General features: G+C 32.6%; 1 protein-coding gene across 19 annotated transcripts in view; it reads right to left on the bottom strand.

The window, feature by feature from the left end:
• Positions 1-27,258, bottom strand: part of DGKB (diacylglycerol kinase beta) — an 824,940-nt gene that overhangs the window by 464,520 nt on the left and 333,162 nt on the right. For 7 of the 19 annotated variants that reach the window (XM_023215889.3, XM_023215895.3, XM_023215888.2 and 4 more), the window contains 3 exons: positions 20,071-20,103; positions 11,165-11,281; positions 3,222-3,295 (listed from right to left, as the gene is read on the bottom strand). In XM_023215889.3, coding sequence (XP_023071657.2) covers positions 3,222-3,295; positions 11,165-11,281; positions 20,071-20,103 — 224 coding nt within the window. Of the gene's footprint in view, positions 1-3,221; positions 3,296-11,164; positions 11,282-20,070; positions 20,107-27,258 lie in introns of all 19 variants that reach the window. The other 12 variants (XM_023215903.3, XM_023215886.2, XM_023215891.2 and 9 more) reach the window with 2 other exon arrangements.

The following is a 27,258-nucleotide window of genomic DNA, read 5'->3' as shown; positions in this document are numbered from 1 at the left end:
AAATGCCATACATATATAGCATGGAATACTACACAGCCATTACAAAAGAATGAAATCATGTCCTTTGCAGCAATGTGGATGGAGATGAGGGCCATTTCCCTAAGTGAATTAACACAGAAACAGAAAATCAAATACTGCATGTACTGCATGCAATGTTAAGCAGGAGCTAAACATTGAGAACACACAGACATAAACATGGGAACAATAGACATGGGAGACTACCAGAGTGGGAAAGGAAGGAGTGGAGGAAGATATGAAAAAAAACTACCTATTGGGTACTATGCTTGCTACCTGAGCATAATATACTCATGTAACAAACCTGCACATGTACCTCCTGTATCTAAAATAAGAGTTGAAATTAAAAAGATTTTTTTAAAGTTAAGGGATATATTTAGGTTACTAAATTGGTTTTATACACATATGAAAATATGATTATATATTTTATAAACACTTTCTTATAATATTTACTGATAAAATTCTCCAAATTCAGTATGTAATATCTGCCTATATCACCTAGAGTTGTTCTCAATACCCTCTTTTCCCTGGCACCTGAACTTACTAGTGGACAATTCTGTGCCTTCCTAAAAGAAAACCTAGGAAATACCCTATCTGATGCTGTCCTTGGCAACAAACTTTAAAAAATGCCTATCAAACCTGGCTATTCTATCCCACTGCCTTAGTTAAGGTCTTCAAGTTCTTTCACCAACTTTATAAAATTCTTGGCAATCCAGCGCTCCTCTATACTATTGTCTAAGTACAGTCATGCCTTATCCATGATGCAAAGTTTATGCCAGTGTCCAGTTATTCACAATATAAAATTCAGACATCTTCACAATTCAGCCACAGTTTATCTCTCATCTTTCCCCTCTTTCTCCTTACATTGTCATCCTGGTAAATTCCTCTTCGTTGACACCCTGCCATTTCACAAGTCTGTCTTTCTCCTTCTTTCATCGGGCAAACATCTATCATATAAGAAACAATACAAAGGCTACTTCTTCTCTAAAGACTTCTTGGTCTTCAGAGATAGTTATCTCTTTCTCTGAACTTCAATAGAACTTTTATTTTAAACATTTCTAGTTTAACCTGTAATATATAGTATTGCAATAGATCTATTTATGTCCCTGCCTCTCTGCATAACTGTGCCTTATGCCTCTTATTCCCAGTCACTAGCAGCAGAGTTTGGATTCAACTAAGCATTGCTGCGTGAACACATATGTGAACATTTTCAGACTTATTGACTGATATGGAAAACTTTATGTGGATTTATGATTCTGTGACCTTTTGCAACTTGTCTAACATATCAAAGTCAAAAAAGCCAAGAAATTTGGAAAAGAAAACACTGAATGGGATCACCTTGTGAAAGGTGCCTCTAATGCAGGCAGAAAAATTATGTTTGCATTCAAAACAGATCACCTTTAAAACATATTTACATTACAATTGATTTTGCGTGGTCCCAGTCAATGAATAAAGAACAAAATACAAGTGAATGTATATAGAGAAGAGTTCAAAGTTGAAGCCTCCAGTAAGTTTAATTTCCTTACGATTTTAGTGTAACTATATATATGTATACTTTTTTTTTAATTTAGGGAAAATTATTTATATGTACTGGCAGAAAGAGAAGGCAAATATTCAATTAAGGGTTATTCTACATGATTCATATTATCTTAATTTGAGAAAAAATTATTTTCCTTTGAAAATACTATTTTTCTCTTCAGACTTCGATTTTCTGTAATTTCCAATGTGGATTTAAGTCTCATCTAATTATTTGTGGAAAGCTTTCTTTTTTGTTCCAGCTATCAATAATATATACAGCTAACATACTGTAAGTAGTAAAGAAGAAAGTAATTTCAGCATCATTATTTAATTATTATTTTATGAATAAAGCTATTCCCTTTAATAAAGCATTGGGAATATTTTTAATTATTAAAACATTATTTATTTAAAATAATTTCTATCATGTTTATAGGAGTAAAACATAACTAGATATTGATGAAAAGAAAAAATCTTATACTCTTTTTATTTTATTTTATTATTATTACTATTTTTGAGACGGAGTCTCACACTGCCACCCAGGCTGGAGTGCAGTGGCACGATCTTGACTCACGGCAACCTCCCAGGTTCAGGCGATTCTCCTTGCCTCAGTCTCCTAAGTAGCTGGGCTTACAGAAGCCCATGACCATGCCTGGCTAATTTTTTTGTATTTTTAGTACAGACGGGGTTTCACTATGTTGGCCAGGCTGGTCTCAAATTCGTGACCTCATGATCCATCCACCTCAGCCTCCCAAAGTGCTAGGATAAAAATCTTACACTCTTTAAAGCAACAATGTTTTGTTGATTCAATAATGAAAAGCATTCTTCATTTCATGGAAAGAAAGCTAGAAATTAAAATGGTAGAAAAAATTACTTTATTCATGGAAACATTTCCTTTTTTTTTTTTGGAAACATTTCAACTTTGCTATTTGGTGAACCACAAAGGAAATTTGTTATGCTATTGTCATGTTTGTTATGAGTGCTTTCATCTGCTTGCTTATTTTTGGTTGAGATTAGGAGAGGTTTCTAAAAAGCATTAAGGCAGGTATAACTGCATTTTTGTTCATGAATGTCATCTTTAGTAAGACATAAGATTTACTCTTCAATGTAATGATTTTCATATTTGTATTAAATAATATAATTTAATCATTCATTCATTCATTACAGAATAAAATGTTATCAGCCAGAATGCTGAAATACCTGATAATGCAACTCATTAGTATTCAGATTAAATATATTGTACTTCTCCAGGAAATATGGCATCATGTTCTCCAAAAAGCATATGCAGAAAATCATTATAATATATTTTGCCTAGGAGCTGGGTATAAATTCTGTTCCTCAGTACTGAGTTATGATTTACCTGGATTCATCTTGGTAATCATTTAGAGAACCAATTTTCATTCAACAGTATTTATGAAGCCAGACTCTCTGTTAGGGGATAGGGGTGATAGGTGGGGTAGAGAGAATTCAAACACCTGAGCTATAATAATAAAAATAGTTACAAAAGGCCATTGTATTAAAATTTCAATCCTAAAAACAAGATCATATAATCATATTACATGCTAGCATCATTTATTTTGCATTAAAATTAGCAGAGAGGAATAATTGTTTTTAAGCATTTTTACATCATCGTTTTGTCTATTTTTTAACATATATGTGAAATAGACACAAAAATTAATTTAAAAACATACCGTTCTCCTTGTTTTCCACCACTTTTGGGGTTCACAAAAACTAAAAGTGGGTGAGTACCAGGCACAGGAGTGATCTATAAGAAAAATTATATATATGGAAAAATTATTAGGCCCATTATATATGAATAAGACTCCTTGTTATTTCTAAATTATAAAATACCAATACACAATTTCAATAATATTACTTTCTGCAATGTGTGTGTGTGCGTGTGTGTGTGTGTGTGTGCGTGTGTGTGTGTGTGGTGTGTTCAACAGGAAAACTTCCTCCACAAAGAAAGGCATGCCTATCTAGGTAGAGGGCAGAGGGGAAGGCAGTCAGGAAGAGGGAATAACATTTGTAATTCCTGTAAGATGAAAACAAACGTTACGATTTTCAGACAGTAAGTGAATGAGCCAAAATAAAGCAGAATTTGAGGGAAAAGGGAAGAGAAGCAAAGAAGGAGATCAACTTATAGAGAGCCCTCCTTTTATGCAGGAGTCCTAAGTGAGAGTTTTGAGGCATATGTGGAATCCATCTTCCCAACCACCTGTGAACTAGAAAGAAACTCAGTAAGATCCTTTGAGGTCCCTTTTGGCCTAAGAGTCCTTATCTACACAATTTGTTCAGTGCTTTCTTTTCCTGCTTGCTGAATAGGTTGCTAGATAATCAAGTCTATTTGCTAAATAGAGTCCATTAACTATTGATCTCTCAGGTAATAGGAATTGACTTGACTATACGTCATGTGCTACTGCTTTCATCACAACTCAGCTCTCAGTTGAACAAGAAAGGCAAAGTTTCTGTCCTAATGGAGCTTATATTATAGTGGAGAGATATACAATAAACAAATACATATTTAGTAATGAAACATGCCATGATGGGAAATAAAGCAGGTAAGGTGATGGTACATATTTGTATGGGTAGAGTTGTCTATTACCTGAGTCCAACGTTAAATAATAGACTTTTTAAAATAAAAGTATTCCTATTTAATGTAACCCTATATAACACCCATCTAAATACAGTTTGATGAAAAAAAATTTAATAACAAAAGTATTCAGCTAATTGTGTCATCTAAATGCTAAGTGGAACAGTTTTGGATCAATCTGCTTTTTTGAAAGTAGATTCAAATTATCTTTACTGCAGTGTTATTTCTCCCCTAGAAAGTATTCTTAAATATTTAATGAAACAATTAAAAACACTAATTTTTACCATATCATGCCCTTCCTTCCTGCCTGTTTAACTATATAAGTTAAAATATTCTACTAATATATTTTCCTCCACTTATTTAGTAAAATGGCATTTTTCTAATGAGAACAGGCAACGGAAATGTTAAAATCTTCACATTACCGAACTGGGAAGACTGAGTGAGATACTCGTAATTTTTCTATTCATATCTAACTAGCTCTCATTATAATTACTGTGTCTGTTTCTATTTTACTTTCCATTGCAAAGAGGACAAAGTTTCTTTCTTCCTAATTTGTCTCCAATTCAGCTGGGAGAAGGATAAGCAGGAGAAACTTCTGCACTAACTTCCCAGGTCTCCCCTGAACCAAATGTGTGCTATCAATTAATGTATATAAAGTGCCTATCATCTTTAAGCCATGGTGGCTCAGACTGCAATGGGTACCCCTTCCTCCCATTAAAAACTAAAATGAAAAACAAAACAAAAAAAAAAACACCAAAAAACAACTATATTTAAAAGCCTGTGTTCGATCTTCTTTATTTCTCATCCTATTACAAAGTTGAAACTCCTAATGTTTTCATAAGCAAATACATAATAATAAAGAGATGTAGTTTTAGTTGACTTTTTGGTCAATTTGAATTGTTTCTAAGTAGAAATGGGAATCTCAAGGTAAATAGATTTTTAAGCATGAGCAAAGTATTAAATCTGAACCCCAAATACTCATTAGGATGAGTTTTCCTTTTCTCCCTAAAGTCAACATTCATTTTATAACTATATGAGATTATATAAAAATTCATACTGAGTCCAATATATCAAATTATTTTCAAACTATGCTTTGAAATGTCTTTCATAGATATTTAATTTTTAGAATATTTATAGATATCACTATAAATTATTAAGTAAAGGGGAATTAAAATTGTGTTTTAAGTTATATACTGTTATGAACAAATATCCCACTGGAATAGATTATAGTCTGTAAGGCATCTCAAAATAAAATACAAAATCTTGATGTAATTTTTAGGGGTAGTTAAACGGAAAAACAGATTAAATGTTTAGAAAAATCAGTGAATTTAAAGAGCTTAGAACAATGATGATATTCCACAAGTGGCAAATGTTGAATATTCAATATGGATATACAGGAATAATATCAATCAATTAGCAACCATTATTTTACATAATACTTTTCTCATTATTGAGTATGAGTGCATTTTCAGATAGTACTAACATATAAAGTATGAGATAAGTAAAATTGTAGATATTATCACATGCAATCTTTCAATTACTTAATTTGATCTGACTGTTTGATTGCAGATTCTGGTTTTCAGAGAGGTCACTCAGGTAAGAACTATCTTTGCATTGTATTGCAATGCAAAACATGTCTACTGATAAAATGAATATAAATAGTTTTATTAGTTTCTGAAACTCTGTACATCTGATTTTGGTGAATAAAGTTTTATGGAAATATCTTACATTAATATTTTTTAAATTTTACAGTAATATTTTTATTTTTTTAATCTTAAATTTACAGAAAAGTTGCAATGACTCTATAATTAACTTTTTCCCTCAGCCACATGAGAGTAAGTTGCCAAAATTCTGCTCCATCACTACCACTCCCATTTACATTAGTATTTCCTACATATGAAAACATTCTCATACATACATATATATATATATATACACAATACAACCATCAATAACAGAAAATTAATATGATTCTGGACTAGTTTTGTGGAAAAAAACTATTATTGGGAAAACTGATGAAATATAAATGGGATCTGAGGTACCAATGTAGTTAGGTACCAATGTTATATTGAAGCTTACTAATTTTCTTTTGAACTGTATCTAATCTGTCTATGAATTTAGAAATGTCACTTTCACGAAACAATTGTGAAATAAGATGTAAAACTCAGTTATTCTGAAAACATATTTATTACCATCCTAAAATATTGTGTCCCTTTTGTGATAGATTTTGGTGAAGTAGGAGGTGAAAGACAAAAACACAACTATATCAAAAATTCTGTCAGCTTAAAACTATTCATCCTTTGAAGTACATATTTATACAGCATTTGAGATCATCTGAAGTAGAACAGCATATAGAACAGATGACATCCTAGTTGATTTGTTTAAAGCATGAAAGAACCCTGAACCTGCTCTCAATCTCCCGTGACTCTTCCATTGTGTTTGAGGCTCTCTACAGAACCGAATGTCTTTTCAAAACAGTTAAACAATAAATGAGATAGAGTAATATGGTATCACATGCAAAAAAAAAAAAAAAAAAAAACTGATGAAGAGAGAAAGTGTTTAGGAAGATTTTATAGCATCTGTGGTAGTTGAAATCTTGAAGAATGGTCATAAATTTGATGTGCAGGGCATTCCCGGAGACTGTTCATGCTGGATTCTCCACCATACTGAATAGAATTCATCATGTAAAATCTTATTTAATCATATAAAGGGCCAGTTAAAAATAGTACATTTAAAGAGCATGATTTTAGAGTTAGACTGGTTTTGAATCCCAGTTCAATCACTTCTCTTTATATACACACTCTGTTCTTTAATGATCTCATCTTATCTGATGGCTGCCATCAATGCCTTTCACTCCCAAATTCATGTCTGTCCTTTCTTCTAATTTCTAGGTTCACATATTGGTCTATCTACTTGATATTTTTATTTGGATATCTAACAGCAACAGAAATTTCCTTCTAAACATTCATACACATGCTCCCCTATCTCAGTCAATGGCAATTTCATCATTTAAGTTGCATGGTCCAAACTATTAATATATTGGAGAAGTTCCTGACTCCTCACTTTTCTTGTAAACCCTGTAGTCAATTCCTCAGCATATCTTTTGCTCTTTCCTCAAAATATATGTAGAATCCCATCACATCTCTCTATTTCCACTGCTCCATCCTAATAAGTCTACATCCTATAACCCCTGAATAACTTCAACAGTAATCTACTGGACTCTTGGCTCCCCAGCAATCTAATCTTTATAAGAGTGAGCCTTTTAAAACACCATTCAATCATGTAACTCCTCTGCTCATCCCTCCCACCAATATCTTCTCATCACACTTAGATCAAAAGTCAGTCTTCAGTGAAGCCTTCAAGCCTTTAAAAATTCTCATCCCTATTACTTCTCTGAATTACTTGCTTACCACTTTCCATCTTGCCCACCCTACTCCAACTACAGTTCTTACTGACCCCAGAACTCTCCAGGCATATACTTATCTTAGGGCTGTCCATTATCCATATATCCAAATGACCAACTGCTTCAACTCTTTTAAGTCTTGACCCAAATATCACTTTATTAATGAGGCCTAATCTAGCCACTGTACTTAAAATTATAGACAATTCTGACTCTCAGCCCTTTTACTTCTTATCTTACTCAGCTCTATTTTTACATCATTTATTATCTACCATTGTATATATATGGAGAGACTCAGTTTAAAGTTTGCTATAATGTTCAAAACTGTAGAGTAATAATTCTGGATTTAGATAGAGAATTAGAATGTCAATGAAGGGCTATTTATGAAAAAGTCAACAGGGTTGAGAATTCTAAAACAAGCAAAGGACATACACACACACACGTACACACACATACATCAAAGGAAGTGAATTAATTATATAGAGATAATTAATTTAATATACATATGTACTATACCAGTTACATTTAGTGCATAGGTGTGTGGTTTATCGTCTTGGTGATTAAAATAATAAAATATTACAAATAAGGAAGATAAAAGAAAGAGGTAGTTTTGTGAGGAAAGACCCTAGTTCAGTTTTTGATATTTAAGCATAAGGGTCCTCCTTTCTTTCTTGTGCTAATAGTGTTACAAACTAGATTCGTTAGTTCCTAATAACCCTTTTATTTTGAAATGTTTCTCAAAGAATATTTAAGATCAAGGTAACTTCAACGTAAATAGAGTTTAAACAATTGTTCTGTTTTTCTCCTTATTTGTTCACAAGTGGGAGAGCCATCTGTAATTTTATATCTCTTGCATGTTAAGAAGTCATAGTTTCAATTACATTTGATCATATGCATTAAGTGTAAACCTATGGTGTGAGTGATGACAAAGACAGAGTGCCTAACCACCTCTATTTGAAATCCCCTAGGACTTGGGTTAATTAATGAGACTCATCCTAAGGTTATACATGATCTATTACTTCCTCTAATTAGAAATAATAATCCTGATCATTATGCTGGTTAGCTGGAAAGAAATAAGATGAATGTGCTTAACTATGATTAATAGTCTTCTTTAAGCAGTGTAGATCTCTTCTGTCACTGAGTTATATGCAAACCGAGCTGCAACTCAATGCTTTTTAATGACACATATTTTTTAAATCTCATGGAAAAAATTAATTTTATGGTAGATCTTTTTACCTTTCTTGATAATGAACAAGCCTTTTGGTATTTAAAATTGATAAATACAACACAAAATTACTATTTTTTTCATTTTGCATATTATAGCTACCCGGAACTCTATTCTTTTATTCTTTTTTCTCCAAAACTATGTGGCTATATATGTGTATTCTATTTTGGTCCTTTCTGCTGAGGTACAACAGACTTTTGCACATGATTCTATACCAACTTTTTTTAATTCAAAAAATTATTACTACACATATGGTATTTTCTTACTGATGTTTTGATAGGGCTGACTTCTATACTTGTCCCACTCACAATTTTAGCTGACACTTTTGTATGCCAAAGAAAGTTATAAAAAGTTATTATCTGGCTAGAGAGATGAAACACATCCACAAAGAATGTTAATCATCTAAGATTTTTAATGTGACAAATTTAGTTGTAATAAGGTCAAATATTTCAGATCATTTTAAAATAGCAAATAAAATGAAACATATTACTATGTAGGTTTAAAACCTTTAAAATACTGCATGTGCTATTTAATTTTGGTTTTGATGTCTGGGAAAATTAAGATATGATTATGAAAATTTTGGAAAACTGAGATTAGAGGAGTTAAATTTCTGTTGCATACATAAATTTTATCTCAAAGCCTGCAGCAATATAAAAGTACATAGAAGAACAAGACGGTCAGAAGTTTAGCAGTTACATACATGTTAAAAATTTTTAAGCAAAGAAACAGGGTACGTTGGGAATGAAACACATAAACTCTAGTCAGATGGTCTCCATTGAAACCTTGGTTTTACCACTGACTGTGTCGTTTTGGAATGTATCTTACTTCTGAGCATCAACATGATTTTGAAAATAATAATAATAATGGTATTGATCTCATATGCTTATTAAGAGAATTAAAGAAGTTAATATGTATAAAATACCATTATAATGCTTAAGCTATCCTGTTTAACAAATGATATATGCTTCCCATCTGTGATAAGAAGTATGTGCCTAGTCATATGAAATACAATTAGATTTCAGAATTAGGCTTCCCTTTCATTAATTTCATCCCAGGAACCCAGAGTAGCTGAAAATTTAAACTTATCAATATTAGCCATCCACATATTGAATTAAAATGTTGATTTTTTTCAATAAAAATTTTATAGGATCATTTAATTAATGAATTTTTGGCTAATAAAATTGTGGATAGATTTTATATTTGACAGCTTCTATGAAATTTCCAAAATATGGATATGAGTTCCAAAATGTACATCTTGATTTACTTTTTTATAATTACATTTTCTGTTCTCTAACATATAATTTTATTATTCAGAATTCCCTCCTTTTATATTTGAGTTAAATAATTTATGAAAACTTTTCTATTCACAATAGATTTTTAGATAAAAAAACAAACAGTAACTTAGTTATCAATATTTAATAAATTATTATTAAATTTTAATGATATATTCAAGACGATAAAGAAGCAAGCATTAGGCATCTACCACGTGCCCTGAACTGTGCATATTGAAAAATACAAAAGACATAATCTATAGTATCAGAAATAAAGTAAGAAATAAAAAAAGATAGAAAATCAAATATAATGAGTGCAAGTGTGTAACATAACGTCTGTATGTTAAATTGTTGGTAAATATTCCCAGAGAATGTGAAACTTGAAGTATAGGCAATTGGAATGCAAAAACATAAGTAGAAAGACATACTTAAATCCACAATGTCATAAATTAAGTGAAATTTATTGACCATTTTCCTGTTGAAGTAAGAAATACAGGTAAAAAACAGAGGTAAGTAAACCCCATGCAATGTCTTAAAATGTCATTCTTGATGCTAGAGACCATAAAGATAACTTATAGGTTTTTATATAATAGTATTAAAAAATGACTACCTGTGTTTATTTAACCTAGAAATATATTTGGAGTTTAAATTTTGACTTAAAATTTTGAAAGCTGGAAATATATTACAATAAATTCTTCATTATTAAAAATTAGTTATTTCGAAAATATGTATTCAGAGTTCATTTTCTTCTTTCCTAAAGACGTTTTTGCTATCAAAGTGACTCTTGAAATCATACCCACACTAAATATAAATATATAGAGAGATATAAAGTATACCTGTAAATAGATAACACATATGCATTTAATAAATGTGTATATTTAGCAATAATTTGCAAATCTTTCAAAAGATCACTTGCCAATTTGAGTTTAAATGGAGATAAACTCATAAATGATTAACCAGAATGTTACTCTGTCAATCAACCATAAGACTGACATCTTGATAAATTAATAAAGATCTTTCTGAAAGAGTCTACTAAGCTAATATGCAGATTAAACAAATGTGTTGATAGCTGAACATATGCCCCTTTGAGAGCCTAGAAGTATCAAATATGAAACCTACTAAAATTTTGATTTAAAAAATCATACCTGCAGGCCTTGTCCATCTACAGTAACAGAGTTGGCTCTTTGCATTTTATTCTTGTCGATCACTTTGTTTGGCTGCTGGGAACCACTCTTTTCCTTTTTCACTGTTGATTGTCTTTCCTGTAAAAAAGAAATATTTGATAAAAATAAAAATTATGAAAATAACATAAAAACATGTAAGTCATTTTACTAATAGAAGAGTTTCATGGGTACAAACCCAGGCTCAACTTTCTAATTTGAAGTTCCTAGTGAATAATATGGAAGCTGTTGTTTTCAGCTGGCTCAATATATATGATAGCTTCATGATCGAACCACTATTTAAAGAAATAATGAGAAAGAATACCAAATTGTATTATCCCTATGTGCCCAATTGTGACTCTTTATCAAAAGTTATTAAGGATTACTAAAGTTGATTATTTTCATATGCAATGATACAGATAACGAGTATAGGATTATAATTTAAAGAATGTGGTATTGACTACTAAGAAAAGCTTATAAATATGTGCAATATTGAAAATTATTTTTAATTGCATGATGGATTTTTAAGCTACTATTAATATCAAAAATAGCATATATCTTAAAACTGACATTCCATCCCATCTAATTACTTTGTTCCTCATAGTAAAAAAATTTCTTTTAGGAATTGCCTGCTCCCTGTTTCTATTTCCTCTCTTTTCACTCTCTCTTAACACAACCCAATCAACTTGTATCACCATTACTCCAACAAACTATCATTTATTAAAATCACCAATGTCCATCTCAGTTTCACATCTAAAGGTCAGTCTTCATCTTCTCAAATCTTTCAGCTGCATCTGACAGAACTGATCTCTTCTTACTCTTTGAAAACTTGCCTCACGTGGCTTCCAGGACACTTCTTTCTCTGAGGGTTCTTCCTTCAAAACTTCGCCCTCATAGTCTCTTTTGCCCATTGCTTCTCCAGCTTTGCAACCTGTAAGACTCGGCCTCTTCCTTGGACCTCTCATCTTCTCTATCTACTCTTACTCCCTAGGTAACTTCATCCATCCCCGCAGCTTTCAATTTCATTTTTAGGAATATTTCTAAATGTATAATCCTTGTTCTGATTTCTACCTGAGCCTTAATTTCTATATGCAGACACTGTTTCTATATGTCCACATGAGGGCCTAAAACACGTAATTGTAAAATCTCTAAGATTAGTTTAAAAATGTCCTGCCTATTCTGTCTCTTGAAAATAAATCTCAAACTGGATGACTACTCACCACCTGCATCATTATATGGTTTAAACAGCTGTTATCTTTTTTTTGCTTGGATTATGGTAACTATCACCTAATGAATCATTCTACTTCCATTTTTGTCTTCCTACACTCAGCTCTCTACACAAAAGTCAAACTCATCCCTTTTTTTACTACACTCCAGCTACACTGGCCTCCTCATTGTTCCTTGATCATAACAATCATGCTTTAAATTGAGAGATTTTGCAAACATTCTTCAGTCTGGTGGAAAACTTGCCACTGCACATTTCTTGACCTTGGTCCTCACTTCAGGATGTGGTAAAATGTCAGAGAAGTTTCTCTAGTCCTTTCAGCCGCCTTTCAAAACATCAGTTATTACAACCTAAAGTATTATGTATTTGATTTGTTTAATTGCCTGCATTCTTTCATCTTAATCAAAGTTCCATAAGAAAAGGAACTTTCTTTGTTTCACTGCTCCATATCAGATTCTAAATCAGTGACTAACAAAAGTTAGGATAAATGAATGAAGAAATAAAGGAAAACTTTTTTAAAAAGTTTTCTAAGTTCTTGAAGCATACTATTGAGAAGGATTCTTGGGGACATAGGCTTGATGTGAAAAATTGTTCTAATTGATTGGCAATGTGTGCCATGGGTGCTTAAGTGCTTTAGTGCCATATACTTCCTATCACTTACTCAGCTATATATATTTCCTAGTTCCTATATTTGCTTGTTAGAGTATCATTTCAATTTCTGTGGTTTAGAAAGATCGGTTTTTATTTGTGCAAATGTATGGGGTAACTGAGAAATGTTTTACGTATGTATGATGTATAGTGATCAAGTAAGGATATTTAGAGTGATCATCGCCCAAGAACAATACATATTTAAAGTATAATCATCTTTCTCTGCTATCAAGCATTGATTTTTTTCCTAGAAAGACATTTTTAAGTAGCTTTGAAAGTAAAGCTGTTTTTAAATATATTAGGGCTAGATGGATCAGAAATTGTCTCTGACTAAAATAAATGCTAATCTGTATAGTCCATTTACCTTGCAATTCCATGGTGCAAAAACACTGAATATATTTTGTGTGTGGCTGCAAATGGATGCCATAATAGGATTCCTGAAATTCAAGTTGTTTGGAAAATGATATGCTTTCATATAAGCATAATTTCTGGCAAAAATATTGATTTTTAAAAGAAAGTTCCTTCCTTTTAAGTCTGAAAATTATAACTGCATTCATAGACAGTTAATGGCATAATGTATAAGAGGAGTGAATTATTAGATGAGGTTTGGAATCACAATGCCTGAGTTGAATCTCATCTCTACTACTTAAGTATTATGTAACCTAGAGGGTTTACACTTTGGCAAAATAGAGATAGTGATACCTATTTTTCAGAGTTGTGTAAGGTTTAATAGAAAATGTATAGTCTGTAATATATGTCCCTACATTAAAGTATGTATTCAATATAAAAGTTACTATGAGTGATGTAAAATAGTTGTGGTTGCCTATTTGGGTGCTCATCAACATTGTTTTTGTATTTCCAAATGTGTGTATGTATGAAAAAAAATCAGTGGTTACATTAGGAACATATTTAAAATTGAAAAGTTCAATGCTTATATTTGAACACGCATAGCTTGTGTTAGCTGTTCAAAAACTTAATGCTATTGGTGAGTGTGGAAATAATTTACTCCAGCATTCTTGCATGCACATATATAAAACATGGAATCAATATTTTGTAAAAATCTGCAATGTGAAAGATATACCTTAATACAGTTATTCTTCCAAATTATCCAACAATTGTTGTTTGGCCTTCAATTTATAAAATGCGTACATTTGAAGAATTAAATAAAATTCAATTTGATTAGTTACAATGGAACTGGAAATTTGTACCAGATTATGTATTTATGTTTTAATGGAAATTTAAGACATGCAAGTATATGTTTTTAAAGAGCTACGAAACCATCTCTTAATATTACTTTACTCTTAGCCACACATATATCTAGGGCAATTCTTGTGTTATAAGAACCTCCAACTGGCAGAGATAGCAGTTGACTAAATGGCATCATGTCCCTCCAAGTTGTCAGCCCCCTAAGTAAGCTGGGCAGGAGACTAAACAATTGCTTTAGCGTAAGCAATCAGAAATAATACAAACAGTCGGGTGTGGTGGTTCACGCCTGTAATCCCAGCACTTTGGGAGGCTGAAGCAGGCAGATCGCTTGAGTTCAGGAGTTCAAGACCAGCCTGGGCAACATGGTGAGACCCTGTCTCTGCTAAAAATGCAAAAGCATAGTCAGGTATGATGGTGGACACCTGTGGCCCGTTACTCTGGATGCTGAAGTGGGAGGATCACTTGATTCTAGGGGTGGAGGTTGCAGTGAGCCAAGATTGTGCCACTGAACGCCATCCTGAGTGACAGGGTGAGACTCTGTCTCAAAAAATAAATATATAAATAAAAACAAATTTTAAAACCCTAGAGTTTTCAACTCATGAGATTTCATTTATGATATCCAGAATTATGAGACAGAGGCATATAACAAGTTAATTTTTAAAATTCTCAGTGCATCCATCTGTCTGTGTATTTTATTATAGTATCTAGCTAATACTAAAATGGTGAGCATTCATTTAAACACAAACACACAGACACACGCATCAAGAAAACCAAGTGAATTCTTTGGGGAAAAATGCAAATGTGTGGAATTTGTGGAATTAATCCAGGCTAAAATCTTAAAAACAGGAGAGCCTCATCACTATTTAATTTTTCTTCTGTTTCCATTGAGAAAATTGTCTCTCCTTTTTATATGAGGCACAGGAAGGGGGAGGCAATTGCATCCTTGAAAAATTTCTTCTCCACCAGGTTTCACTAGCTTTTTTGGGAGGTAAATTGACCCTGACTGGCAGACCTCTATTATGATATTTATGAGAGTTAATTACCAATGTTGAACTTATTGAAAAGTTTCAGAAAGAGCTCACCAATCTTAGTTTGCACAATCATTCAGGATAAAAATTGCTCTCTGATAATAGGGGACAGTGTTTGCCATTTAACCTTCAGTTTCTTTCTTTATGTTTTGGGGCTCTAAACCACAAAATAAATTACATTTTGTAATTAAGGCAAATTTCCTTCTGCCAGATAAATCATCCTAGATATACAAAGAGTTGGAAAATTGTTTCTTTAATCAATAGAAATTATTCAAACACTGAAAAGAGCTACTCTAACTAAAAAAAAAAAAAAAAAAAAAAAAAAAAGTCATGAAAGAATATAGAACATATAACTACAAAATATAAAATACAGTTATTGATATTTGAGCATTTTCAAATACGACCATTTGTGTTTTCTATGTAGACATTTTAAATATAGAATTCAGTGTTTTGTGATCTGTAGACTAGACAAGCAGCACAACAGATCTTAACTGGGGATTATATTGTATTAGAATTCCAAAAGAATAATCATCATAATAAACAGAGAAGAAAAGCCAAAAAGACAATTCACAGAAAATAGAAAGATGAAATAAATAAAATAAAAAAGACCTCACTTTAAATATGTGCTCTAAAAAAAAATCTTTGTCTACATCATGCTGATTCTCAGAGGTAGAGTATTTGTACATTGGTGAAAACTGCTTTCACAAAAGGATTGTTTACCACAGTACTTAAGCCTGCTGTTATTGATCGCTGGCAAACTGCAAGCAGCAAGTGATGATTACCTCAAGAACAGGGTTTTCTTCTTTTTGTCCAATCTCAGCATGAGAAACTGGCAGCAGCAAAGCACCTCCACTGGTACAAAGCTACAAAGGCGAGTGCTTTCCTGCCAACAGCAGCCATCACGAATCATAGAACTTACTTTAGCTGCTACTACTGCACGACTTGCCTGAATGGAGACTTAGTCCTTTCTGCCACTGGAGCTAGGCCACACGAATTTTCCTGAAACCCTAGAGTTTTAACCCAAGGTATCACAAAGATTCACAGCAGTTAAGATCTCTCTGATGCAGAAATGTTACCACATTCAGTGGGACTTAAAAAGGTTCAGTCTGAGATACTAACTTACTAACAAACTGTAAAGCTGCACCTTTAACCAATATGGACTTAATGTGAGATTTGAACATTTTAGTGGCTGAAGGAAACAAATTCATTCCAAAAATGATGAAGGCTCTAAATCTAAATCAAGAAAAAACAGTCTTGATTTTTTTTAATTATAAAGTTTTAACCATAAATATAATAAACAATACACGGTCTAAAGATTTTTATGTCTTTTAAACTTAGTTAAATAGGTACTTTTAAAAAAAGCAAAAACAACTTTTTGTAAAGGCAAAAGTATGAGCTTAGATGCTAAAATGCAGGTTTGTCTTTTATTTCTGTGTCAGCTGGGGCAAGTTATTTACCATTGCTATGTTACCATTTATCTAAACTACAAATCAGAAAGTTTATGTTAGAAAAAAGTAAGAAAATTTAGATAAAAGTACTGACATAAAACAGGCACTCAGTAAATGGCAATGATTTTAAAGTACAGATAAAGATTTTTACATATTTTATTATTAAGTTAATCACAGGTAAACTGCTTGGTCATAGTAGTAGAAGGTAAGTGTTGTAAAGAAGTGTTTCATTTAACATCCTGTACTTTATTTGCCCACTAAGTCACCATAGCTGAGAATAATTGCTGTGGTGATCTGGGTGGTGTCTTTGGGAGAGATGGGGAGCAACAAAGCAGACAAAATGACAACTGGTCTTAAAGTACCTGGGGATGTTAGTTGCTTCCTCAACTTGAAGGTACACTTGGTGACTTGATCCATAAGTCCAAGTTTTCATACATTACACATGAAGTTCATATTTTTCTCCTAGGATATTATCCTGGGTATAAACCACTTACAAGATTTCTGTTAAGGAAATTCTTATTGAAGGGAATGAAATTTAGGAATAAGAGGGTGTATGCCAAAATAATTTAATTTTGGCTATGTGATAGTATATTGCAGCACCTTCATAAAATAATGTTTGTATGTGTGTGTGTGTGTGTATGTGTGTATATATATAGTATACATACACATATATGTATGTATATACTTTATATACAAAAGAAGACTTTGGACTGGGCGCGGTGGCTCACACCTGTGATCTCAGCACTTTGGGAGGCTGAGGCTGGCAGATCATAAGGTGAGGAGTTCAAGACCAGCCTGGCCAACATGCTGAAACCTCGTCTCTACTAAAAATACAAAAAATTAGCTGGATCCAGTGGCGTGCACCTGTAACCACAGCTACTCCAGCGGCTGAGGCAGGAGAATCGCTTGAACCCAGGAGGCAGAGGCTGCAGTGGGCCGAGATCATGCCACTGTATTCCAGCCTGGGTGACAGAGTGACACTCTGTCTCAAAAGAAAAAAAAAAGCAGACTTTGTAACCAACCTCAATGTTCCACACTCTCCAATCCCTCTGTAAACCATACTGACTGTCGTCCACAGCAAACTGAAAGTAAGTACCAGGAGGCAGCTCTCTTATGCTCACACTCATTGTCTCTTTGTACCACCTAAGCTAAATGCTCAACATAGTGACTTATTAGCCCTCAATCTGTTTGTACCAGTTCTAAGTAAAACTTATCTTGTAATTGTAATTGTGTAATTAAATTATTACTCACATCATTGAATTTTGAATACAAAATGAAAGAGTTGTTTTTATAAAAAATAATCTGCAAGCTTTTCTCCATCTCAAAAAAAAAAAAAAAAAGAAAAAGAAAAACAAAATAGCACAAGTTGTGTGTGTGTATGTGTGTCCGTGTGTGTGCGCCTGTGTGGCATGTGTGTGTGGTGTATATGAGGAGTGGTCAAATTAAGTTTAGAGAGAACAACTGTGCAAGCTTTGGGTATTAATAATAAAAATAGTAAGTATTTTTACACTCAAATTACTTCACAGATGTTCTTGAGTTTTTGTTATACTTTAAAAGAATTGAAACTATTATTGGTAATAAGCTTGTGATATATGCAAGAAAGGCAAGATACCATCTCCAATTAGAAGATCTGTACTCATAGAAAAGCCTTTAATCTTCAAAAATATAGCCAATGAATATAAATTTACATATTTTAAGTTAAACGTTTAATGTATGTATATATCTTTCTATATGTTCTCCCACATATACTTTAACCACATTTTCCGTTAACCAAGGAGCAACTGTTCCTGATGGTAGAACATAAGGTTTCTTGTCTCTCTGTGTGTATATATGTGTATTCACACACTCAGCCATGCATATATCCATGCAAGGGCTTAAGGAAATTTTTGGAACAACAAAGTTGAAAATCTTATATAATGACTTTCAGGGATACTGGAAAGTTTAAGTTAATGTAAACCAATATATAGTGCCAGAAAAAAAATAAGTATAGGAAGACTTTTAAAAACTTTATATCAAAATAAAGACTTTTATCCTAAAAATTGAAAAAATATATAAAAACAAAAATTTGGATCTATTTATTCAATCTATATGACACAAATTACAGAATTGAATACATAGGGATGCTTTGGAGATTAACAGATCTAAAGAGAAAACTTTACATCTCAAATGCAATGCCTATATTCACTTGATGGGGCTGATAATAGGGGCAGAAACAAACTCAAGAACCTGAGATGCAAAATTAATTCTCTCACACTTAACCCAATGAAATAATAAACTGTCCTAATACTTTTGTCACTTAAATGTGTAATTTAGCATCTCTATTTTATAATAATAATCGTGATAATAATGTCATCAACTCAAAGAATATAAAATCAGCTTAACATTTTCTTAGATTAGAAACATTATATTTAAGTGTTATCTCCAAGTATTTTTCAGTATGTCTCTGGTTAAACATGAGACCTTTTTTTTTAAAATTTAACGAAGGAGTCTACACTGATTAAAAAGCCATTTTTGGTGGGGAGAAAAGAGCAGTTATTACCCTTTTGTGCAAGCATGTTATCCTCTAAATAAATTCATCATCTTATGTAGCATTCATATAAGTAACACTTTCTAAAATAAGCAGATTTAAATTAAAATTTTAAGGAAAACAAGACCATTTGGGCATTTCCTATAGAGATAATAACAATTGAATAGGATATTGTCACAGAACAATGTGGAGGCTTTGCGTCATCAATGCAAAGGTAAAGCAAAAACGTTACTGAAAATAATTGTTGTGGCAATGCTTACATTTATTTTCAAATTAAAAGTCATTTATTCTGTGACTATATTTTATTCTGATGTCTTTCTATACAATGGTATGGACTAGGTGATTAATGTAGTTGTATTCATTTGAAAGTGATGGGCACTTCAGAGTAAGCAAGAGTCTCTCAACATACTGCCACTGAAACTTACATTTTGATGGCTCAAAGAATAAATTGTTTTGGATTTCTTGCAATGTATCTACATTTTAATGCGAAAAAATCGGAATGGTATTATTTTTCCATGCTAGTAAAAACTCTTTGTTGAGTAACCTTTATTTTTCTCTGTGAAGTCTGAGTCACATAACTTCTTGTTTTCTTAATACTTATCACAAATATAGATTGAAAATTCTTCAAGTCTATCCCATCACCGAAAATATGAAAACCACCACTTCCAATTAGCAGAATATGAAAAAAATAAAATATAAAATGCTGGTATTCGAATGTCACTGAGCCAGCACAAAATGTTCTTTATAGCTATACAAGATGTATAATGACCTATAATTTTAAGTGTGAAAACCTGTTTTTGCTTACGCACCTCAGGAACAGAAACTCCTGAAGTGGGCAGAGTCTGCTGAAAAAGAGAAGTTCATATGAAAGCTGAAAAAGAGTCAAACTCAAAACAAAGTATCAATGAAGTTTCTCATATCATTATATGCCTGTGAAATAAATGAGTAAATTAAAAATACATTTCCTTGGTATAATTTTACTGCTTCCTTGAATTAAATAATTAAATATCTTTTCATTGAATAAGAAATTATCTAACACAGAGTGGGTTAGGTTGTGAAATTATTTATCCAAAACACAACTTCATCTACCCAAAGCATGCTGATCAACATCTTTGGCCAGCTTTAGCTCCAAGTTCCATTATCTTTAATAAACAATTTCCACTAATTTTTTTAACTTGCCCCTTTACCCATCCCACTTTTCATTTTGAAATCCAACTCTCATTCTTTCCTAAAAGTACTGTGTCTTTTGAACATAGACATAGTTTATGATGTCCATTTTGTTTCATGATACTCTGGAAATAAGAAAACATATTCCATTAATATCAGTAAAAGAATAAAAAGTATAATTAAATAATAATTAAATAAGTGACAAGATTTTTACTGGAGAGTAAATTTTTTAAGATGGGATTAAATACACTGACATTAGTCTTCACGACTGTATTTTCCATTATCTACCACCACTATCCACTCTGTAGTTCACATTAGAAAGGTTTTTTTTTTTTTTTTTTTTTTTTTTCAAGAAACGATAAAAGATCACCTCAGAAGCCTGCATTCTGTGGGAAGGAGAACATAAAATACAAATTTGGATAAATAGTTGACAAATCACACACACAATACTAGATAAAGATTCCCCATACTGGAGCAGGAGAAGAAAAGTTGGATGGGAAGCCAGGAGTTCTTAGATGTTTGTGTGTCCCTGAAAAGAAGGAGGTAGTCAGAATATTCCCTTTTCCTCTCTAGATACAAGCTATCTGAGGGGGGGTCTGGGCAATGCTAGATTACCAAGATGGGTATGAAAAACCTGAGACTCCAGGTATTATTATACTCCCTTACCCAGTATAATTTTAGAAAGGCAGCAAGAACCAAAAAAAAAAAAAAAAAATAGCTGAATCTGAGATAGGTAAAACCTGACACCCTCACAGCTGCACAGAATGGAGATGGACTAAAAGAATTCAGTGTACTCAGAAGTCACACAGAAGAAGAAGAGGTCTAGCACAGCCCCACAAAAAATTAAGGTGTTCAGGAATCCAGCCCTATTTGGAAGATATTTCCGTAATATAAGTAGAAAGTACTGTAGCTGCAGATTTCTAGTCAAAAGAAGTCATGAAGTGGAAGAGTATGAGCTCTGGTCAACTATCCCATTCTACAGGAGAATCTAATAATTACTGCTGTTTGAAGATGAATTGACAATAGGTTTGGTAGAGCCTTTACTGAAAACTTCCTGATTTCAGTAATATTCTTGACTTCTGAGTCCAAATCAGTCTACATAACACCAGGGACAATGAATATTTGTGCTAGCTTCTCTCTGAGTCAATTCAAAGATATTTGCCAACCTTATTATCATTCTTTCTTAGCTTCAGGTTGAAGCTTAAGGTCTGAATGAACATTGCAAAACATGGATATAGTTCTTCCATCTTTATCATAATATATACAAGTTTGTTCTTCTTCTCATTCAGATCAGGAATGTAATCCTATGGATCCTTATCCTATTCTGTGCCATGGACCCAGGAAACTCTCAGAGAGTCACAAGCAACCAAAATAAGAGACTTCAAGCAGCCTCCAGAGCATGAGTCAGAGATGCCTTTTCCCTTAGAAGAGTGTATGCTTACTAAGCATACATTTGCAGACAGCAGCCTGGAAAGCCAAGTGAAAAGATTATGGCTGTCTAAATGCTTCACAATAGCAACCAAATGCAATGCAGGAGCTTCAAATAGATCCCGGTCCACTTCCACTTTTACCACGCCCAAAAAGTCAACAAATAAAAGCAACAGAAGGCATTTTTGGGATAACTGTAGACATTTGAATATGGACAAGATAATGACTGATATTATGGAATCATTTTTAGTTTTCTTAGATGAGAATATAATAAATGTCATTAGGTAGAAAACTGTCCTTAGTCTTAGAAGGTGCTTGCTGAAATATTTACGGATGTGGTGTTACACTATGTTCAGCTTACTTTCAAAAGCTTCAGCTTTATATATATACACATACACATATATGTATATATAGAGTAGTATATATAAAGAATTTATAGGCTGGGCGCGGTGGCTCAAGTCTGTAATCCTGGCACTTTGGAAGTCCGAGACGGGCGGATCACGAGGTCGGGAGATCAAGACCATCCTGGCTAACATGGTGAAACCCCGTCTCTACTAAAAAATACAAAAAAACTAGCCGGCCGCGGTGGCGGGTGCCTGTAGTCCCAGCTACTCAGGAGGCGGAGGCAGGAGAATGGCATAAACCCGGGAGGCGGAGCTTGCAGTGAGCTGAGATCCGGTCACTGCACTCCAGCCTGGGCGACAGAGCGAGACTCCGTCTCAAAAAAAAAAAAAAAAAAAAAAAGAAAAAAAAAAAAGAATTTATGGCAGCATAATAGCAATTATTGAATATATGTGGGAAATAAGTATTGTTAGTGAATATTTTGTAATAAAATTTGAGAGAAAAAAGTTCTTTCTACCTCTTCATTATATCCTTTAATGCTTAAAAGTGTGTAAAAGATGTTTCTACAATGAAATAAAAATATGTACATTATCTCAGTGAAAACTATGAAGTTGCTAGAAGGTTGGGAGAGAAGTCGTGGGAGTGGGCGGAACAGAAATAAGGAGCACTATATTCATAGAAACAGAGTTCTCATTTAAAATGAAAAAATAGAGGTAAGTTTCTAGGCTGCTGGGAAAGAGGAGCAGAGAGAGAGAGAGAGGGAACTGTTAAAGATAAATGAAAAACAAGGGCTTTTTGAAAAAGCAATATTTCAGTTAGAGCAGAAGCCCTTATTGACAGGCATTGCACTTTTCCAAATGTGTTCCTTTTGGGTCTCAAATCCAGAAACCCACAGGGGCCAAGAAGATAATACAAATAGGTAAGACAGGTCTGACGTTGCAAAGGCAAAAACTATGTCATGCTGGATAATATACATCCCATTTAAAGTTATCCAAAAAAGAAAAAGAAAAGACATTGTGGTATGAAATTGAAACCTAGCTACCACTTTGCTATTAATTGGTAATTTATGAATAACATACCTGAAGTCTTCCTCTTTCTCAGAGCAGCAGGGATATGAGATATCTACTGATAGAGAACAAGTGAGGTTGGCAGAGAGGTGGTACAATGAAAAAGGTAATGAAACAGAGGTTTGTCACTTCTTTTCTGAAAATAAAAAAGCAGTTTGCTAAGGATGAGTAGAATGATCAACCAACATTGATGACCCAGCTGGAGCTAGAAGTTTTAAATATGTAAGAGAGAAAGCCACTAGCCCTATGAATTTTCTTATGCAACACTCAGCCTTCTGAGAGCAACACTAGAAATTTACTCCAAGAATAAGAGTGACAAAACCAACATATATCTAAGCTAATTTACAATCAAAATGCATAGACAAAGAGTTATATATTAAATGTACACACCCATAGGTAGTTTATTTCTGTTACAATTAGCAAACCATGGTACTTAGTTCTAAAAGAAAAGTGGAAACCTATTAGAAAATAAATATAGCTATCATATTACTTCCTTTTTTACTCTCCTGTACTTAATTTTTAAAGATCAAAGATGAACAGAGTAAATGTTTTAGTTTTTCTGAAAATTATCATGAGTGCATGATTCTAAATGTAATATATTTTTAATCAGAATTAATACAGAAACTGTATGTTTTTATTTAATCCAATGTGAAGTGTGACTACAGAGGAATGTGATTGATTTTATTTAATCAGTATCTTTTTAATATTAAATAGAATACACAGTACAGATAATTAGTTTAAAAGATGCATTTGCCTTCAGGGCACTTATTAAGTTCAACTTAATATCAAAGAATTTTTTAAAATTCTATTATTCTTAAGTATTAGGATATCTCTTGTCTTCATATTTTCTAATGTGTAATCATTTTAAATTGACAATTTAATCCAAATTGTCATAGGACAAAGAAAAATCTTTGGTAGAGATTATTGGAGGTTTGACTTAGTTAAGATATAATGAGAGCACAGTACTCACATTAAAAGGGTCATTAGTTATTTCAGACTAAAGGAAAAATTTCAAAATGATACTTTATACCTATATAAGAACATTTACATTAATACATATATATTTTACATTTATACATATACATACATATTATATAAATAAAAAATTTTTATATATTTTTCATGTTTGTTATCTTGCCTCATTTAATGATCCCACTAAACCAAGATACTTTATCTTTCAGGTTGGGAAGCTGAAAATCAGAGAGCTTAGATGCCTAACCCAGGAAAATAAAGTTAGTGACAGAATATTGCTTCCCTAACCTAGGCTCTATTTATTCAAATAACAGTAGCTGCAAGAAGAGACTTTTTTAAAATTACTATTTTTAGCCATGCCTTCATTTTTTAAGTGGTTTGGGAATAAAATTATTTTAAAATATTGATGAAGAATGAAAAATATTTAGAAATCACTATATCTACAAAGTGATACACACACACAAACTTGTTTTGCCTGAAAAACTGGTTTGAATAATAGCATGAATTAATTTAACACAATAACTTCAAGTGCAGTGAAGTGTTCCAAATAAAACTATATTAAATAGCTGTTTTTCCTTCATATACAATTGGATATCTCTGACATCAAAAAAGAAGAGACAGAGACAAAGACTAGGGTAAGGTAAAGAAAAGTTATCTTCATAAAATGACACTTTGTCTTAGCTGAACAGGTAAAGTTGTTCTCCCACACAAGATAATAAAATGTATTATCTCTAGGATATAAACATTACATTCATTTTTGGCTTCCATGAATTTTATTTTTATATTTCAGTTTCATATAATTTGTTTAAATGTTATAATTCTTGAGGTCCTTAATTGTGTACACTCATACATATGAACACAATGTAAGTTTTAAAAAGGACATGAGATAAAAATGATTTTAATACTATTGTCTTTATTAAAATTTTAGTAAAAGATTATTTCAGTCATAATGCGAGCAAGACAATGAAAAGAATCATAAATCATTTCTCTTTTTCACAAAAACTCTGACATGTCTAATTAAGATGCAACTATAAAAATAAAACATTTTAAAAGCTACACATATTGTAATCTTATCTAGGGTCCCTTGACTACTTCTCACCTGACTCAAATTATAAATCATGTTGCTATAAAGACACATGCACATGTATGTTTATTGTGGCACTATTCACAATAGCAAAGACTTGGAATCAACCCAAATGTCCATCAGCAACAGACTGGATTAAGCAAATGTGGCACATATACACCATGGAATACTATGCAGCCATAATAAACGATGAGTTCATGTACTTTGTAGGGATATTGATGCAGCTGGAAACCACCATTCTCAGCAAACTATCACAAGAACAGAAAACCAAACACCGCATGTTCTCACTCATAGGTGGGAATTGAACAATGAGATCACTTGGACACAGGAAGGGGAACATCACACACCGGGGCCTATTGTGGGGATGGGGGAGGGGGGAGGGATAGCATTAGGAGATATGCCTAATGTAAATGACGAGTTAATGGGTGCAGCACACCAACATGGCACATGTATACATACGTAACAAACCTGAATATTATGCACATGTACCCTAGAACTTAAAGTATAATTAAAAATAAATAAATAAAGTTTGCGTTAACAGAAATTTAATGGTAAAATATATTTTAACTGTGTTTATTTCACTACCCTTCAACTGTAATTGCTCACAAAATATTCCATACTTACTTAGTAAATATGAGTGTTTATGTCTATTTGTATTTGTAGAATTTTGCCTGGAGGCTATTGATAAGAAGGGAGTGTGAGGCACCATCCATCCTCTCTCCCTCAATATGTGTTTAGGTGTGTGTCTGGCAAGGACATGCAACTGAAATTTCAGGAAAGGTAAAACTAGTGCAATGGGTACCTAGTGCAAGGGATGTTTAAAAACTTAAAAGATATCAAATGTTTTCAATAAAAATGTAAAGAATTTATCTTTACAGAGATATCCAAATCATCTCAAACATGGATTTCTAAATACAAAAGCAATCAGCAAGAACAACTAAAACAAATTTTAGCATTTTTGGCTTGCCTAGTTGATTAGCTAGCAAAAGACGTCATTAGAAATGAGTAACACCCTCTACTTAGCTAGGCCTCATAAACTCATTAGAAGTAAATATCATTAAAAAGGTGTTCTTTAATTTAAGTCGTGACCATAAGAATATTTAAATATTTACACACTTGTAAAATAATTTTACAATGACTACTCATTCTTTTTACCCCACTTTCTGGTATATTCTACTCTTTTTACTCTTCATGTCTATTTTTCTCTAGTTTCTCTAATCTGTGTTTTTCTTTCCATTCCTTTTTTGAAAGGCTGGTCTAGGTTCCTTGAATTTATTTCAAGCATTATTAATTGTTGGGGACTGCAGCATGAACATAAAAACAGCTTTAGAACATGGGGTATTGAGTAAAGCAACTATTGCTTCTGCCACTTGCAAATTGAGTAGTTTTAGGTAATTTTCTTAATCTCCCTAAACTTCACATTCCTCAAATGTTCACGAGGCATCATAACTATACTCACCTGTAGGATTAAAAGGATGATGTCTGACACATTTAAGTTCTCAATAAATGGTTAACTGTTTTATTAACATTAGAACCAAAATTATTCCCTTGGTTTTCACTGCCTGCTTAAGAACTCAGCAAGAAATGATGGGTTACACTTTCTTCATCTGAACATTTTTTTGTTGTTGCTAATAAGTGGATGAGAAGCAACAGAATTTTTAAAAATAAAAACATCTATTTGTTTTTATACAGTAGAAATGATGGAGGAGGGTAGAGACAGATGAAAGAGAGAAAGCAATGGAGAAAAATGGAGACAGAGGAAGCTCTTAGAAGAAAGAAAGAACAAAATTCTCTCTCTGTTGTTTTCTTCAATTATGGAAACTGTTCTTTCCAAAGACTGAGCAAAGAAAACAATGAAATCGAGGAGCAGAAAGATGGGAATTGATATTTAGAGCAACCACCTTCAAAACACATTGCAAAATGAAACATGCACATCC

This window comes from Piliocolobus tephrosceles, chromosome 8 (genome assembly GCF_002776525.5).
Source record: "Piliocolobus tephrosceles isolate RC106 chromosome 8, ASM277652v3, whole genome shotgun sequence".
NCBI lineage: Eukaryota > Metazoa > Chordata > Mammalia > Primates > Cercopithecidae > Piliocolobus > Piliocolobus tephrosceles.
The sequence above is the reverse complement of the archived record's forward strand: the minus strand, read 5'-3'. Positions and strand labels throughout refer to the sequence as shown.